The sequence below is a fragment of the Hemicordylus capensis genome, chromosome 2 (assembly GCF_027244095.1).
Source record: "Hemicordylus capensis ecotype Gifberg chromosome 2, rHemCap1.1.pri, whole genome shotgun sequence".
NCBI lineage: Eukaryota > Metazoa > Chordata > Lepidosauria > Squamata > Cordylidae > Hemicordylus > Hemicordylus capensis.
The window spans coordinates 392,339,671-392,357,591 of NC_069658.1; the positions used below are offsets into that span (position 1 = coordinate 392,339,671).

At 49.7% G+C, this 17,921-nt stretch overlaps 1 protein-coding gene and 1 long non-coding RNA gene across 23 annotated transcripts in view; one reads left to right on the forward strand and one right to left on the reverse strand.

Annotated features, from left to right (window-relative positions):
- EXOC7 (exocyst complex component 7) overlaps positions 1–17,921 on the forward strand; it is an 83,962-nt gene that overhangs the window by 1,012 nt on the left and 65,029 nt on the right. For 12 of the 21 annotated variants that reach the window (XM_053295248.1, XM_053295255.1, XM_053295249.1 and 9 more), the window contains exons 2-5: positions 1,125–1,190; positions 2,066–2,250; positions 9,153–9,258; positions 16,553–16,775. In XM_053295248.1, the coding sequence (XP_053151223.1) occupies positions 1,125–1,190; positions 2,066–2,250; positions 9,153–9,258; positions 16,553–16,775 (580 nt within the window). Of the gene's footprint in view, positions 1–1,124; positions 1,191–2,065; positions 2,251–9,152; positions 9,259–16,552; positions 16,776–17,514; positions 17,584–17,921 lie in introns of all 21 variants that reach the window. The other 9 variants (XM_053295242.1, XM_053295246.1, XM_053295245.1 and 6 more) reach the window with 1 other exon arrangement.
- Positions 9,432–14,108, reverse strand: LOC128344656 (uncharacterized). Of its 2 annotated transcripts, none has more exons than XR_008315974.1 (3): positions 13,898–14,108; positions 11,161–11,319; positions 9,432–9,767 (listed from the first exon to the last, which is right to left on the reverse strand). It is a non-coding gene; the product is annotated as an uncharacterized LOC128344656 (long non-coding RNA). The 2 variants fall into 2 exon arrangements; XR_008315975.1 differs by lacking the exon at positions 13,898–14,108 and adding an exon at positions 11,644–11,780.

Consider the following 17,921-nt stretch of genomic DNA (forward strand, 5'->3'; position numbering starts at 1 on the left):
GTTCTAGAACATTTCTAATCAGACTATTCTGTATGGCATTTGCTGTTCTACAAACAGTATCCAATGCATCTCCTTGGTATTCTTGAGAATTTGCTGCAACACATCCTTTAACATATCCCAAGAGCCACTCAGGAGCAAAATAGCTGTATGCCCCCTTAAAGTGACACAAAGTGGCCAAAGGAATAGAGCTTACTCACAAAATCTCTTCTCCTTCCCCAGTAGCAGGGGCATAACTATAATAGGGCAAGGGGAGACAGTTGTCTGGGGGCCCACTGCCTTGCCCCCCCCATAGGCAAGTCACATGACTGACTCCCCCAGCCACGCACCCGCCCGGGCTTCCTTCACTTGTATTCATCCTCTGAAATTGATGTGAGTGTTAAGACCTGGAGCTACCAGAACAGCATGTCTTCCTCTAGTACCATTAAATGACTTGCATTGTCCACAATTTACAAAACCTTGTGGCACATGGGATATAGATGGATAGATATTTTACTATGCTTTTTGTTTCCACTATTCAGCCTCATTAAAAATTTCTTTACTTCATGAGCTGAGCTTCAGTGAGGGGGGAGCCCATTTTAAAATCTTGTCTCTGGGCCCACTCCAACCTTGCTACGCCCCTGCCCAGTAGATCTTCTCAAAGGCTTAAGAGACCTCCTGGGAACTTAGGGTGGGGATATCATGGTATTTCCCTCCAACTCTTGATTTTGTCATTTAAAACTCAGTGTATCTTTCAATGTATCCTCCTGTTCTCTCTTCCTATACCCTGCCATCCAAATTTCGGTGTCTTGACCCTCACCAAGCCCCTGGTAATTTGTATAAAATATATAAAATCTATGTTAAAAGCTCCTAGTAATTCATATAAAATCTGTATTTCATTTATCCCTCAAATTATATTTGAAGTCATTTATAAATAAATAAATTTTACCAGTAATATTGGTTTAAATGTCTAGTTAATCTGGCAAATCTCATGCCATAGTCACAACACTTTACAGTACTACAAGAAAATGTCTAGATAAAAAGCTGCTTTTTAATGTTTTTCTTCAACTCAGTATCCAGATCTCATGATATAATATATAGAGACAACATTTATGCAGAGGGTTTCTTTCCCCCTCCTGCAATAACAGGAAGAAGAAACATTGTCTTTCATTAGAGACAGCCTAGAAAAAAGTGACCAGCTCACCAAAAACATGGTAAGTTGACATAACTTAAGTGCTTTTTAAAAAGTAGACTATAAGTATTTTGTTGCACAATTTCATGCATGTTTACACAGAAGTAAGTCCCACTGTGTTCAATAGAACTTTTGATCCATAGTATTGCAGCCTTAACCTTTCGTCATAGTGCCTGGGTTCAGACCTAATGGGAAACCGTGGTTTCCTGCTATGAGAATGAGCCTCAAAGAGTTGTGGGATTAGGCACTTATTCTCTCCTCTGCTTTTGCTTATGCAAGGAGATTGAAAGTTCTTGTATTCACTCAAAGAACAAACCACTTTTCTGTGTTGCATATGGACTAGAGATATACACAAATCATGATTCAAACAGTGATTCGCAGCACAGCCCTGGTACCTGTTAAAAGGGAGGAAAGCAGGACCATAACTGCTCCTCTGCTGCTCGCCACTGTGCTCCCCCACCCCAGCTTCCATTGCATGCCAGCAGCGCTCTCCCCAGGTGCCTCCACATGCTGCTGCCATGTGAGGACAGCTGCGGGGGGAGTGCTACCAAAACAGGAAGCTGCAGCAGAGGAGCAGATATGGATCTGTTCTCCTTCCTTTTAAAGGTGTTGGGGCTGTGCTGTGAATTGCTGTTTGAATTGTGATTCGTGCATATCCCTGACCCGGCCGCTGAGGCAAGTGGCGGCGGTGGGCCCGGCAAGCCCCAGGAGGGGGGAAAGAAAGGGGAGGGGGCAGAAGTGGCAGTGGGGAGGAGAGGAGACTGGGGCAGAAGGTGGTGGGGAAGAGGTAACCGCAGGCCCCAAAGAGCGCACAGATGCTCTGTGCGGGGTTGGCTAGTCTATACTAAAAGAAATGATGCCAATCATATATTGGATGTTTCTGGTTTTTTGGGTTAGGTTTCCATTCTTTCATCCTTTGAAAGCCGTTTGATGAGGCTGGAGAACTCAATTATCCCTGTGCATAAGCAGACTGAGAATCTTCAGCGCCTACAGGAAAATGTTGAGAAGACACTGTTTTGCTTGGATCATGTTATAAGTTACTACCATGTAGCAAAGGACACAGAGAAGATCATAAGAGAGGGGTGAGTTGACTTCCAGGACACTCAAGGTCTTAGGTCTGTTCTTCTTCCAGTGTGTGTCTCCTCCTCTATATTGCCACCTTGAATAATCTAATTAGTCTTGAGAATTGTGGTTTTGTTAGAGAAATTCAGTAGAGGTGAACAAGGATATATTGCCTTTGATTAGGGAAGCAAAATTAGTAATAATTTTGGCAGGGTTATCCTGAGACTGACGGTCATCCTGAACTTGGCTCCTTGAGGAAATGTGTCAACATGCATTTCTTTTAAGTTGTTGGACAAAAATGCAAGGCACAGCTTCTAAATATTATATTGGGGGTCTAATAGAAAACTTTAAGCAGTCTGCTGTTTTAGTAAACAGTTGTATTCTTAAGTGGCTGTTGTAGATTTCACAGTTTGGATTTTGTTCATATGCCTAGTATTATTGTTTAGCCACCTGACATGTAGGAAGAGGTGGGATAAAAATGTGCATATAAAATTATCAAGACATTTGGTTAGTGCAAAGCAAAGTGTCAATCCATTATTTTTCTCGGTTCTTGCTGCCAGGGACATCTCATGGGTTATCCCTTTCCACCAGCTCCGAGACAGGACAGATACTCTGATTGGAAAAAACAGATAACGGCACGCCCACTCGGGGCTGTTGTGGATAACCCCGCCCCAGTTCTTTCTGTCCTCACCTAGCTCTGGCAGCAGATTTTTTCCTCTCCGTTCGTACTCCTGATCTTTCTCTTAAATCTTCTATTATCTGTCGTTCCTATCGTGTCCTACTTCGTATGTTAGTCATCCTTATTCTCCCTGTTTAAAGAAACAAAAAACCAAAAAACCCCACCTTTATCTTCTCAGCGTTCCCTGGTTTCGTCTTTCACTCTGTCCCCCCTCCCTCTTCTCCGCTCCCGTTGCATGGAGCTTCCTTTCAGAGGGAAAATAGTGCTAGTCCCCAGGGGAACGAGGCAAAGTCGCTTCGGGCCAACGTGTTCCAAGCCATTCGGAGCCGCGGCCCCACTGCACGTCGCGCCGCCGCTTTTTCAGTCGCCTGCTAGTGTTCCGGGCGTTCTGGCATCGCACCAAGTGGCCCCTCTACAGCCGCCCGTTCTGCTGTTCCCTGCCGTTGCGGGGGTGAGTGAGCCTGAACCGCGAACGGCCATAGTGGCCTCCGAGGAGTTTACCACTGCAGCGACGGTGATGGCTGCCTTAGAGCCGCCCGCGCCACTCGCTCCCGGGTCCGCGGCGAGTCTCCTGCCTTCGGGCCGCGAGACTCGTGCTTCAGCGGCCCGGCATGCAGCTGACAAAAGCGAGGGCCTCCCCTCTCAGGGCATTGTTTTTTCGAGGCAGCCCTTCGCTAATCCACCTCCTTGTTCGGCCAAAATAAGGGCCATAGCTGAGGCCCACGATTGGAGAAAAGACAAAATGGCGGCGGAGGCGGGGGGAAAGGCGCAAAAAGAGGCAGAAGTGGCCATTTTAACCAAAAAAGACCAACTCCCGACGGGGCCACCAACCGAGAAAACTTCCTCCAGGGAGGTAATGGGGGAGTTCTTGGATGGTGGGGGAGACTGGGGCCAGTCTGTTCCTGTGGTGTCAGTGACTATTCCTAAAACAGTACCTCCTGACTGGCAGGCGTGGTTTAAAAACGCCATTATAGACACCATCTATCAGGTCAGACCAGTTAAAAAGGACAGAAAATCCCATAAGCGGAGAAAGTGGGAACCTTCGCCTTCAGATAGTGCTTCCTCTAGTGACTCCTCCCGCCACCCCCTAAGAAGGCCAAGGCCAAAACAAAACATATCAAGGTTAAAAAGGCCTCCCAACATAGGAGTGCTCCTCACTCTTCTGATATGTCTGACCAAGACTCCGGCGATCCTAGGCCTCTTAATCCTAGGCCTTTAGCGAATCCGTGCAGAAATCCCCCACAAAGCCTGATATCGGGTGGGGAGGATACCGGGACTAGAATGGGTTCCTTACCACAGGACCCTGAGGGCCCAGATAGGAAAGACGGTGATTGGTCAGGGGGAGAAGACAATGATGCTACATCTGTGTCTCAAAGGCTGTTCATGGCGGAAGATTTCAACCCTCTCATGTCCAGGATTATAAAAACTATAGGGCTTCAGCAGACCACTATCCCTGAACCCACAAATGAAAAAGGGGACTGGGTTTTTCCTAGGGCAATGCCAAAGGACATTCTCTTGCCTTTTCCAGAATTATTTGCAGATGTGGTGAAACAGGAGTGGCAGCTTCCCACGGCAAATAGGAAGCCTCCAGCTATTTCTAACCGTTTTTATTCTTTTCAGAAGGTCACAGAGTTGTTTAAAACGCCCTGTACAGACGCTCCCATCGCGCAGCTGGTCTCAAATTCCTTGGTGCCAAGAGATGGTGAGGTAACTCTCAAAGACCCGGCGGATAAGAAAGCCGAGTCTGCGTTTAAACGCACGCACAATAACTCGACTCATGTGACCAGAGCAGCGGCAGCAGCCTCCATGGCGGCTAGAGCCTCCTTGCTTTGGTTATACGGGCTGCTAAATGATCCACCAGCTGAAAACGTTAGGTTAAGACAGCAACTGGTCAAGATACAAAAGGTGCAGGTTTTTATAGCTGATGCCACCCTTGATTCCATCAGGTACTCTTCACGGGTGGCCGCAGCATCAGTTTTAGGGAGACGCCATCTGTGGTTAAAAAACTGGGTGGTGGATAGCACCTCAAAGAGCAACCTCACAGCTGTCCCTTATGACGCCACTAAGCTTTTTGGGGAAGAAGCACTAAAGGACGTTCTGGTTGAGTCAAGCGATAAGTGCAAGACCATGCCCACAGCTGTACGCAAGCCAGAGAGGCATCCGTTTAAGAAACATTTACAACAGTTCCAGCCCTTTCGGGGGTTCCGGCCTTTTAGAGGCCGGTACAGGGATACTAGACAGCAAAGGGGGTCTTGGGGTCGTCAATGCTTCCCCTACAGAGGGAGAAGTAGCTTTAGACAACAACCCGCCCAAACAAAACAAAAACCCCAGCAATGACTGCCAAGCAGTCCAGTTGGGGGGGCGCCTAGCTCAATTTTTTCCCGCCTGGGAGTCTTCCATAACAGATTCCTGGGTTCTATAAGTAATAAAGGGAGGCTACAGAATAGAATTGGATGCTCCTTCCCCCCACAGGTTCATATCCACTCCCCGATCTCGATCTCACCTAAAGTATGCAGAGATGTTACAAGCCATCAGGCATCTCCTAGAGATCGGAGCGGTGGAACCAGTACCCCTTCCCAGGAGGGAGGGGGTATTTATTCTGTTCTATTCACCATCCCCAAAAAAGACGGCTCAAAAAGGGCGGTCCTAGACCTAAAATTCTTGAACAAGTCAGTCAAGAAACAACGCTTCCGCATGGAAACCTTAAGGTCGATTTCGGAAGCCCTTCTCCACCATCGTCCATCGACCTGAAGGAGGTGTATTTACATGTACCCATTCATCCCGAAAGCAGAAAACTACTTCGCTTCAAGTACGCAGGGCACCACTATCAGTATGCTGCATTGCCTTTCAGCCTGTCTGCTGCACCCAGGGTTTTCACCAAGGTCCTAGCGCCCTTGGTGGCGCACTTACGTCTGCGGGGAGTTCGGCTTTTTGCGTACTTAGATGATTTGCTCGTGAAATCAAGCAGTCTACAGGAAGCTCATCAAGACCTTGCCTTAACAATAGCAGAGCTAGAACATCACGGCTTCCTCATAAATCACCAAAAAAGTCAGCTATGGCCAAGCCACCATCTTTGCCACCTCGGGGTGGTGATAAATACAGTAGAGGATCGTCTTTTTCTTCCATGGGACAGATTCAACACCATCACGGAGGAAATAAAGACAGTATTGGCGTCTCCATCAAACCTGCTTACGTCCCTATCCAGGCTGTTGGGCCTGATGGTAGCAACGATAGAAGTAGTCCCATGGGCAAGATTCCACCTACGCCCACTTCAGTGTTTCCTGCTTCCGCACCAACAGTCCATTGCGAGGAAGAAGTAGTTGTGGCTGCACCTTCCAGTTCAAATCCTAAAGTCACTGCGTTGGTGGTTGAACCCGATCAACCTCTTCCAAGGGAGGGAGTTCCTGGACCCTCCAAAGGTGTTGGTGACAACGGACATGAGCAACAGGGGCTGGGGGGCACACTGCCTCCATCTCTCCGCTCAAGGTCGCTGGGACAAATCTACACAGCATAAATTGGAGGGAACTCAGGGCCATTCGCTTAGCTCTGGAAGCTTTCCAACCGACAATCCGGGGTCATCATGTTCTCATAAGTACAGACAACACCTCAGCAAAGGCCCACGTGAACTGACAAGGAGGTACCCGTTCCCGGTCCTTACATCAGGAGGCGATGCTACTCCTCTCCTGGTCAGAGACAAACATCAAATCTCTCTCAGCACATCATCTCAAGGGTGAACTGAACCAGGTAGCGGACTGGCTCAGCAGAGAAGATCTCCACCCGGGGGAATGGGGCCTCAATCCAAAGATATTCCAGCTGATCACCAGGCGAATGGGCAGTCCAATAATGGACTTATTCGCAACCCTAAAAAACACAACTAAAGTGGTTCATGTCCAGATTCCCCTCCAAGGGAGCAGCAGCAGTGGATGCCCTGTCAAGTCCATGGCCAAGAGGTCTCCTGTTTGCATACCCGCCAACACCCCTGCTGACCAGGGTACTCAGGAGGATTTGCCTCTTGAGGGCCTGAGTGATCCTCATCGCACTGTTCTGGCCCAGACGGCCGTGGTTTCCGGAACTGGTACACCTGGCCACAGCACCCCCTTGGGAGCTCCCCGTCAGCAGTGATCTCCTCTATCAAGGACCAGTCCATCATCCAGATCCGGGTTGGTTAAGGCTGACCGCCTGGAGACTGAACGGGGATTGCTGAGTCGATTTGGTTACTCACCAGCAGTGTTACGGACAATCTTGGCTTCGCGTAGACCGTCAACCAATCGTATTTACCAAAGTACCTGGCACGCGTTCCTACGCTGGTGTTCCCGTCACTCCGTTCCTAGGGGGACTGCCACCCTAAAGTACTTATTGCCGTTCCTGCAGGATGGTCTGGAGAAGGGCCTCAAGCCGAACACCTTGAAGCGCCAGGCGACATCTTTAATAGGGCTTCTATCCGGGCGTCCGCTTTCCTCCTCGCAGTCCGACCCTCATTTGAAAAGGTTTCTCAGGGGGGCTACCTTGATGTCTCCCCCGGTCGTCCATAGATTTCCATCATGGGATCTACATGTGGTCCTTACGGCTCTCCAGCATCCTCCTTTTGAACCAATCTCAACCATCCCGCTGAAAACCCTATCTTATAAATTGGCTTTCCTAGTGGCGATAACCTCGGCCAGACGAGTCTCAGAGATAAGGGCCTTATCAATTGGAAAATATTTTTGCATCTTTCAGAAAGAGGCGGTAAGGCTTATTCCTGACCCCCTTGTTCGTCCAAAGGTTTTGTCTGTTTTCCATCCGTCACAGGACACTTACCTTCCTTCCTTTTGTCCTCACTCTACCCATGAAAGGGAGAGGCTATGGCACAAACTGGACGTGCGTAGGTGTTTGAAGATGTACATTAAGAGGACTGCATCTATATGCAAAACAGACACTATGTTTGTATCATACAATGCACGTTCTATGGGAGCCGCCACATCTTCAGTTTCGATTGCTCGCTGGATAAGGGAATGTATTATTATGGCCTACGACACACAACGCATAATGCCCCCTTCTCGAATCACAGTACATTCCACCAGGGCAGCAGTGGTCACGGCAGCTTTCTCTTCCCACGCACCAGTACAAGACATTTGCAGGGCGGCTACCTGGTCGGCTCAGTCGACGTTTACCAGACACTATAAGATGGATACACACGCCACCATCCAGGCGGCTTTTGGTAGGAGGGTCCTTCAACAGGTCCTCCCACAGGAATAGGCAGGTATGCTCCTGCCCAGGTTGGCCAAAGCTGTGGTATGTCCCATGAGATGTCCCTGGCAGCAAGAACCGAAAAAGGAGCGTTGGTTTCACTTACTGTGAAGGCTTCTTCTGGTTCTTGTTGCCAGAGACATCTCGACCCACCCAGTAGGCGCGTCCTGCCTGTTCCTGTCGGATATTGAGATATTACTAGGGAGTGCTTCTTTTTCTGTTTCAATAGACCTAATTCCTTGCTGGTTTCTTGTTTCTTGTCAATGTCAATGCTCATGCTTATCGGATATAGGTCCGTTTCACCTGTTCCGGTTATCTGAAGTTTCTATGTTAGTTGGTTGTTATTTACATGTGGATAATTATCCTTTTCACAGCTCAATTTGAACGAAAGAACTGGGGTGGGGTTATACGCAACAGCCCCGAGTGGGCGTGCCGTTATCTGTTTTTTCCAATCAGAGTATCTGTCCTGTCTCAGAGCTGGTGGAAAGGGATAACCCATGAGATGTCCATGGCAACAAGAACCAGAAGAAGCCTTCACGGTAAGTGAAACCAACGCTCCTTTCTAGTGGTATTGAGATGAATGTAGCTCTTTAGTCTTTGTGTTGTTGTTGTTGTTATTGTTTATAAACGGTTTTTCAACATAAAGTTCTCAAGGCAATTTACATAGCAAAATGAATACGAAAATGGTTCCCTGTTCCTAAGTGGTTCATCATTTGAAAAGAAATGCAAGAGAAACATGAGCAACAGCCATTAGTTACCCATGCCATGATAAACCACAGTTCAAGTGGCTGCTTATTTGCTAACTATAATCTGTAATATATGCCAGCCATCCTTGTACTTAAACTAGATCAGTGAGAGAAGGATTTCTCAAGCTGTCTGTTGCCAAAATCCAAAAATTACAGAATTATTTTTTAATCTCTTAGGAAAATAGTGGTCCGCTTTACTGTGATTTCATGATAAGCAGTTGACTATACACATATAACTTTGTCCCTGAACCAGCTGTACTTTTTATTGCAGCCCTACGGGGAGACTGGAAGAATATTTGGGCTGCATGGCTAAAATCCAGAAGGCTGTAGAATATTTCCAAGACAACAATCCTGACAGCCCAGAACTCAACAGAGTGGTATGTAATGTCTTTGAATGTGGGACTACTGAGTGTTGTGGCCTCTCCTTATAACATTCCTTGCTTTATTCATTTAATTCACAGTAGGGTCTATTACATTTGAAAGCAAATATCAGTGCATCATGATATCTTTGGAACTTCTAATGATCCAGAAGTACACACACATTTTTATATACACAAATTTATGTATACATCTTGATTTTTTTCCTAGCAGAAAGGGTCCCCCAATTTCTAAACCTCTTTTCTGCAGTAGTGCCGAAGGTATTCTCAGTTGCTGGGGTCAAGGCCATCTCTACGGGTTATCCTCATCACGTGCTCCAGGGACAGTAAATTAGTTGAAGAAAGACCCGGGCTGAGGAGGATGACCCCGCCCAGTTTTTTTTCAGTCCTGCGTAGCTCCAGGCAGGCTTTTCTCTCTCTCCGTGAATTCTAGCCTTTTCCTTCCGCAGCTTTCTACCTTGCTATTTTCCTGTACCCACTGCTGCTTGTTTTCCTTCTGCTTACCTCTCCTGCAAAAGAAAGAAAGAAAGAAAAAGATCATGCTTCCTTCATTTGTCTCCCCACTTCCCCATCCTCTCCCCCACCCCTGTATGGAGCTACCAGGAACATCTTTGCATATTTGCGTTCCTGCGGGGAAGCCGAAGAGGGACTTTCCAAAGGGCACTAGAGCGCTTGGTTCGTCCCTTCCACCACTGCCCCCACGAGCTGCCGGAGTGCCGGCCTAAGGGGAGCCGGCCTCAGCCACAGCACGTCTCCCACCCTCGGGCACTGGGACGTGCCCCACAGCGGCTCAGCAGACCTCCTCCAGCCCGGGCGAGACGGCGGAGCCCTTTCCTCCCCGGGTTCTGCGGAGCAACGCAGCAGCAGGGTGCCTGGTGATTTATCCACTGCCGCTGCAGAGGGAGAGGAGAGCGACATCAGAGGCCAGCATGGAAGCGGCACCTTCCCCGGCGCTCCAAGAGGGCGCCTGCCCCGAAAAGCCTGCCAAGAACGCAGCTGCTCTGACGGAGGTCCTCTCGGACCTACTCTTGCAAATGTGGTGAGCTCTGCCCAGTGGCGGGAGGGGTACTTTCACCGAATGTTTCCATTTGCTGCATCCCCTGCCTTAGACTGTTTTGATGAAGCCTTAGTGTGCTTCCTTTTCTTTTTGGCTTTTTTGGGAGAGGGAGAGTAGGGACTAGACTCAGAGAACTCTTCAGAGGAAGAGTCCCTTTTCCTCTTTCTGGATCATTTTTTACGCTTTTGGGGGTGCAATTGCAAAAAAGTATCCACCATGGCTAAGGTGGATACTTTTTTGCAATTGCACCCCCAAAAGCGTAAAAAACGACCCAGAAAGAGGAAAAGGGACTCTTCCTCTGAGGAGTTCTTTGAGTCTAGTCCCTACTCTCCCTCTCCCAAAAAAGCCAAAAAGAAAAGGAAGCACACTAAGGCTTCATCAAAACAGTCTAAGGCCTCCTCCCCTCAGGCCACCAGGGCTCGCTCACTCTGAAATCTCAGATTGGGATTCTGGGGATCCAGACCCCTTAAAGCGCAAGCCCGCATTTCCATTGCAGTATGCCAGACCTATGGCCTCTGGCGGGGGCTCCCACATGGTGGAGGTTCTGATGGACTCAGGAGAAGAGGCGCAGATGCCAGCTACCCCTTTAGATAAAGAGGATGGCGAATGGTCAGGGGTGTGTGTGTGTGAAGGGCCTGAACCCTCTCATGTCTCTCAACGCCCAGAGGACTTTAACCCTTTAATGACTAAAATCCTCACAACTATAGGCTTGCTATCAAAGATCCAACCTGACTCTACTCCCGCTTCAAAGGGTGACTTAGTGTTTCCCAAGGCAAAACCTAAGGACATGCTTCTCCCCTTGCCTGACTGTTTCATTGAAAGCATTAGGGAGGAATGAGCCTTACCCGCCTTGGTGCGCAAGCCCATGGCAGCGGTGCGTTTTTACTCTCTTCAACAGGAACCAGCGTCTCTCCTGAAAACTCCAAATACAGACGAGCCAGTGGCTCAGCTGGTCTCTAATTCGCTGCTGCCTCATGATAGAGAAGTCTCCCTCAAAGATCCGTCTGACAAGAAAACAGAAATGGCCCTGAAGCAAGTACATGACAACTCTTCTTATGCTACCAGGGCGTCAGCTGCCGCATCCATGGCCACCAGGGCCAGCCTCCTCTGGATCAGTGACCTCCTTGCTGACTCCCAGACGGACCCTTCCCGCCTTAGGCAGCAGCTGGTTAAGCTGCAGAAGGCCCAAGCCTTTGTGGCGGATGCCACTCTCGACACCATAAGATTCTCTTCTCGAGCTTCTGCCGCATCAGTCATGGGAAGGAGGCATTTATGGCTAAAAAGCTGGCAAGCGGACGCCACCTCTAAGGCTAACCTGTCGGCAGTACCTTACGACGCCAAGAAACTCTTCGGGAAGGCTGCCCTTCAAGAAGTCCTTGTAGAATCCGCTGACAAACGGAAGACCATGCCTTCCGCACCCCGCAAACAGGACAAGCCAGCATTCAGATGATCCTTCCAGTCCTTTCGGCCCTTTCGCGCCTCTTACAGGCCCCGGGATCAGGACCTCAAGGCGCAGCGAGGAACCTGAAACCTGCAGCATTTCCTCTCCAGAACCTCGGGAAATAGACAGCCTTCCTCTCAGGCGAAACAGTCAAAGCAACAGCTATGACTCGGGCCAGGTGCTCCTGGGAGTTTGCCTTCCTGCATGCCTGAGAGCAGACCACGACAGACAAATGGGTGCTCAGTGTGATCGAGTGAAGCTACAGAATAAACGGCCCTCCTCCCCCGAGATTCCTACCTACCCTGCGCTCAAACTCTTCTACTAAACGCTCAAACCTGACCTGTGCAATTCAACATCTCGTGGAGATCGGAGCGTGGAGTGGGTTCCTCAGGACCAGGTGGGGAGGGGCGTTTACTCTATTCTCTTCACAGTGCCAAAGCAGGATGGCTCATTCCGAGCGGTGCTGCACCTCAAATTTGTAAACAAGTGGGTGCGGTACAACAGATTTCGGATTGAGACGCTCAGAGCCATCACGGAATCCCTACATCATGGGGATCTTCTCTCATCAGTGGACCTGAAGGAGGCTTACCTCCATATCCCGATCCACCAAGACAGCTGATCCCTCCTGAGATTCAAGTATGCGGGCATCAATTATCAATACACAGCCCTCCCCTTCGGGCTGTCCTCAGCCCCCAGGGTATTCACAAAGGTCCTGGCCCCACTCCTGGCGAACCTTCGCCTGCGGGGGATCAGGGCCTTTGCGTACTTAGATGACCTTCTCACTCTGAGGCGCCACGGCTTTATTATCAATGTTCAAAAAAGCCAACTGGTCCCTGCACATCGCCTTTGCCATCTCGGAGTCATAATCGACACCCATCAGGATCGTTTATTTCTCCCACACGACAGATTTCTACTCCTGACTTCAGAAATCCGACAGCCACTGGACTCCCATGCTTGATGTCCCTCCCTCCCTTGATGTCTCTCACAAGAATCTTGGGCCTCATGGTCGCCACACTCGAGTCAGTTCCCTGGGCCCGGTTCCATCTTCGAACCCTTCAGTGGTTTCTCCTGCCTCACCAGACAGCCATATCTCTAAAGAGGCCGGTTCTGCTCACCCTTCCTTCACTGGTACGTCACTCCCTCCTCTGTTGGCTGGCACCCCAGAATATCCTGCAGGACAAACGATACATGGACTATCCTCGCCTGATAGTAACCACGGATGCCAGCACCAGGGGATGGGGAGCCCACTGTCTCCAACAGTCTGCTCAGGGTCGATGGTCTCCTGAGGAGCAGAAGCATTCCATCAACTGGATGGAGCTGAGGGCCATTTGTTTGGCGCTCTCCAGCTTCCAGGACATAGTCCAGGGAAAGGATGTCCTCGTGAAGACAGACAATATGACGGCAAAGGCCTTTGTGAACAGACAGGGGGGCACCCAGTCCAGATCACGGCATCATGAGGCAACCCTCCTACTCTCGTGGGCGGAGGAACACCTCCTCTCCATAACAGCACATCATGTCAAAGGTGACCTCAACTCTCTGGCAGACTGGCTCAGCCGAGAGGACCTCCTTCCGGGTGAGTGGTCACTTCACCCCCACATTTTTGATCAATTGGCACGCAGGTGGGAGACCCCAGAGGTCGACCTCTTCGCAACTCCCATCAACGCAAAGCTTCCAAGGTTCATCTCGAGGTTTCCATGCACGACCTACACAGACACCCTGTCCGCAACCTGGCCTCTAGGGGTCCTTTATGCCTTTCCACCTATACCTCTCCTAGTGCGCTTCCTCAGATGCATCAGGACCTTGAAGGCCGAGGTGATACTGGTGGCACCTCACTGGCCTCGTCACCACTGGTTCGCCGAGCTCCTCCATCTCAGTATCATGGAAACCTGGCATCTCCCAGTGTTCCCTGACTTCCTATCTCAGGGACCAGTACACCACCCAGATCCAGGTTGGTTTTGGCTAGCCGCATGGAGACTGAGCGGAGGATCCTAGCAGAGAAGGGGCTCCCCCAGAATGTCACCACTACTATCCTGACCTCACGCAGAGACTCCACTAACAGAATATACCAATGCACATGGAGAGCCTTCCTGCGCTGGTCCTCCCACCATCATGTCAAGAAGGGCACGGCCTCTATGACTCACCTTCTACAGTTTCTCCAGGAGGGTCTGGATAAGGGGCTCAAGCCCAACACATTGAAGAGACAAGTGGCCTCACTGATCGGCTTGATTGCCAGCACCTCTCGTAGGTCCTTGCTTGTCCATCCTCTCCTCAAGTGTTTCCTCCGTGGAGTGATGCTGCTGTCACCTCCGACATCTCACTGTTTTCCCTCTTGGGACTTACACACCGTTCTCAGGGCTCTACAGCAGACACCGTTCAAACCTATCAAATCAATCTCTCTCAAAATGCTTTCCTTCAAGCTAGCCATCCTGGTGGCTGTCACTACCGCCAGACGTGTGTCAGAGCTACAGGCCTTGTCAATTCATAAATCTTTCTGTGTGTTTGCGGCTCTGTTGCCAGATTTGGCTTTTTAAAAGCCAAATTTTGGGTTACGGCCCATTTGACTCACGGGTATACCCCTTAGGTTCTGGCCACACTGGCAGAGGACTCTGTTCGCCTCATCCCCGACCCCTGTTTCAGACCTAAAGTCCTGTCACAATTCCATCTCTCACAGGATGTATTCCTACCTACCTTCTGCCCATGCCCTCTACATGCCCAAGAAAAGCTGTGGCATAAGCTGGATGTCTGGTGTTGCCTTAAAACGTACATAAAGGGGACTGGTTCCTTCAGGAAATCCGAGGCTATGTTCATTTTATACCTACCAGTCTCCATGGGTGAAGCGGTCACCTCAGCTACCATCGCTAGATGGATTCGAGCCTGCATCGTTTCAGCATATGAATCCCAACAACTGCAACCCCCAGCTAGGATCACAGCCCATTCCACTCGAGCGGCAGCTGCATCTAGGGGTGTGTCCGAACCGGTCCGGAGGCCATTGTAAAGGCCTCCGGACTTTCCAGACCGGTTCGGATCTGGCTGGTCCGGGTCCGGGTGGGGGGGTTCCTTTAAGGGCGGGGAGGGTTTACTTACCCCCCCTGCTGCTTGCCCCCGTCCAGCGCGCGTATTTAATGTAATAATTGGGGCAGCAGAATACTTCCCTGCTGCCCCTTGTCCCTCTGCAATGCCGCCAGCCGCTTTGACTCACAGTTTTGAAAGTTATTACTGCTGCCCAGTGCCAATAATGAAGTCGAAGAAGAAGCCGGCCTCCACTTCGGCGCCTCTCCGCCCGGCAGCTCCCCCAGGAACCGCCGCCACCCGCCTCCCAGCAGCCACTGAGAACGGCTCTGCCATGGAGGACGTGCCGACACACCGCGGCAACCCTCACTTCCAGCTACCATGCGACTTTCCCCCACATACAGAGTGGCTGCATTCTGCCACTCTGTATGCAGGGGGAAGTCGCATGGAATCCGGAAGTGAGGATTGCCGCGGCGCGTCGGCGCGTCCTCCATGGCAGAGCCGTTCTCAGTGGCTGCTGGGAGGCGGGTGGCGGCGGCTCCTGGGGGAGCCGCCGGGCGGAGAGGCGCCGAAGTGGAGGCCGGCTTCTTCTTCGACTTCATTATTGGCACTGGGCAGCAGTAATAACTTTCAAAACTGTGAGTCAAAGCGGCTGGCGGCATTGCAGAGGGACAAGGGGCAGCAGGGAAGTATCCTGCTGCCCCAATTATTACATTAAATACGCGCGCTGGACGGGGGCAAGCGGCGGGGGGGGGGTAAGTAAACCCTCCCCGCCCTTAAAGGAACCCACCCCACAGTGCCGGACCGCAGCTCTGCGGTTCCGTGCACACCCCTAGCTGCATCCACTGCGTTCTCTACAAACGCTCCTCTACATGAAATTTGCAGGGCCGCAGCTTGGAAGAATCGATTGACCTTCACGCAACACTACAAGCTGGACACCTTTGCCTCTGCCCAGGCAGCGTTGGCCGACGTGTCCTTCAGTGTTCTCCCCCAGGATTAGTCTTGTCCAGTCGCTCCCGCAAGACGTACAGCTGTGGTATGTCCCGTAGAGATGGCCTTGACCCCAGCAACAGAGAACGGAGCATTGGTTACTCACTCTGAAGGCTTCTTCTGGTTGCTGAGGTCAAGGCCATCTCAACCCACCCGTTCTGTTCTGGACTACATCTGGGGGAGACGTTCCTTATCTCGGCGTAGCATGGAGCCGCCACCTGCAGACTTGAACTCTGGGGGTCCCTCTTTCTATCTTCTCAATGCTCTTTTTTCACTACCTGTAATACATTCTCTGCTGCATTCTACTGGGCTTGTAAGAACTGGGTGGGGTCATCTTCCTCAGCCCGGATCTTTCTTCAACTAATTAACTTAAGTCCTGCCCCTGGAGCACGTGATGAGGATAACCCGTAGAGATGGCCTTGACCTCAGCAACCAGAAGAAGCCTTCACAGTGAGTAACCAATGCTCCATTTTACAATTAATAAAACAATTTGCTAAAAATAAGATTAAAGCACATTTTTGAAGTCAGGATTTTAGAGCGGAAAAATACAGTGTGTGCACCAACACCATTTTGCTTTAAAAAGCATTTGGTCAAATATCTGACTGTTTGTTTGAACTCATGAAGTGAAAGAGCAGCTTGACCCTGTTGGAGTATCTTCTGAAAGGGAAATGGACATATCTGACTGCAATTGCACATTGTGCTCTTGCCTTTCTGTGTGGCAGCTGTGTTACAGTCTTGTGCCACCTTAGAAGCAGCAGTGCATGCAACTGATCTTTCTTCTGTGTTGTTTCAACTAGAAATTGTTGTTCGAGAAGGGGAAAGAGTCATTGGAGTCTGAATTCCGTAGCCTTATGACCCGAAATTCCAAACCAGTTCCACCAATTCTCATTCTGGATCTCATCAGTTTGGATGAAGAAATGGAAACTCAGGAAGATGTGACCTTAGAACACCTCCCTGAGGGTGTCCTGCAGGACATAATCCGTATTTCTGGTTGGCTGGTGGAGTATGGAAGGAACCAAGGTAAACTGACTAAAGGATTAGCTATTGTCTTTTACATTTGCACTGGGCTAGGAATGGGACAGCCACCTTAAGTGGCACAGCAGGAAAATGCTTGACTAACAAGCAGAAGGTTGCTAGTTTGAATCCCCACTGGTACTATATCGGGCAGCAGCAATATAGGAAGATGCTGAAAGGCATCATCTCATACTGCATGGGAGGAGGCAATGGTAAACTCCTCCTACCAAAGAAAACCACAGGGCTCTGTGGGTGCCAGGAGTCAAAATTGACTTGACGGCACACTTTTTCTTTAGGAATGGGACACATACTTGTCAGATTCCTGGAGAAAGCAATTTTCATATTGTTTATGATCTACCTTTATGGCTACAGAAACTTGTTTGAAAACAATGGTTGCAAAAATGCTGAAGCGCAGGATGCAAGTAAAAGTCGTTAAAAATTTAAAAAGGCTTTCAGAGATCATGATTGTTCACAATGTAGGTTTTTGCTGTTTAGAATGCAGTTACTGTATATCTAGTATAACCTGTCTATCAGCTGTTGTTTGTGCATCAGCCACGTTAATGACATTCAGGTTCCATTCTACCATGATATTTGTATTAGTCACGGTCTTCTCATATCACCAAATTTCTGTTAGTTTTCCCAGCTGATCTTGTTGGCTTGGATGGTCCATCTGAAGGAATATTATATGATAAAATGAGACTGTGTTGATCAGTGCTTTTTAATAATTGTTACATACATTTTCCAGAATGGCCATGGCAGGTTCAAGTAATGTGTTACGGCACACACATTCGGAGCAACTCCCCCATGAGGCAAGGTGAGGTAATGGCCTCAAGTGGTGTCTGTGCCATGGGGCAGCAAGTGTGCCCTCCCCATGGGTGTCACCTCATCTGCCTGCCACTGCCATCCTTGCTTTGTGTTTCGCCTCCTTTTATTCTGACCCCACCCCAATGTCAACACCAGCCTTGCTCCTTTGCTGGCACCACCCTCTTCCCTATTGCCCAGCTGCCTTCCCTTTTGGGTGCACTGCTGTTTTGAATTGCAGGTCAGTGATGAAAGTGGTGAGTATGGCACTTCTTGCATGGAGATGCCTGCAACCTCTCCTCATTGCCCCTGATTCACTAGCTTCAGTAGCTGGATAGCTTTCTCTCTTGC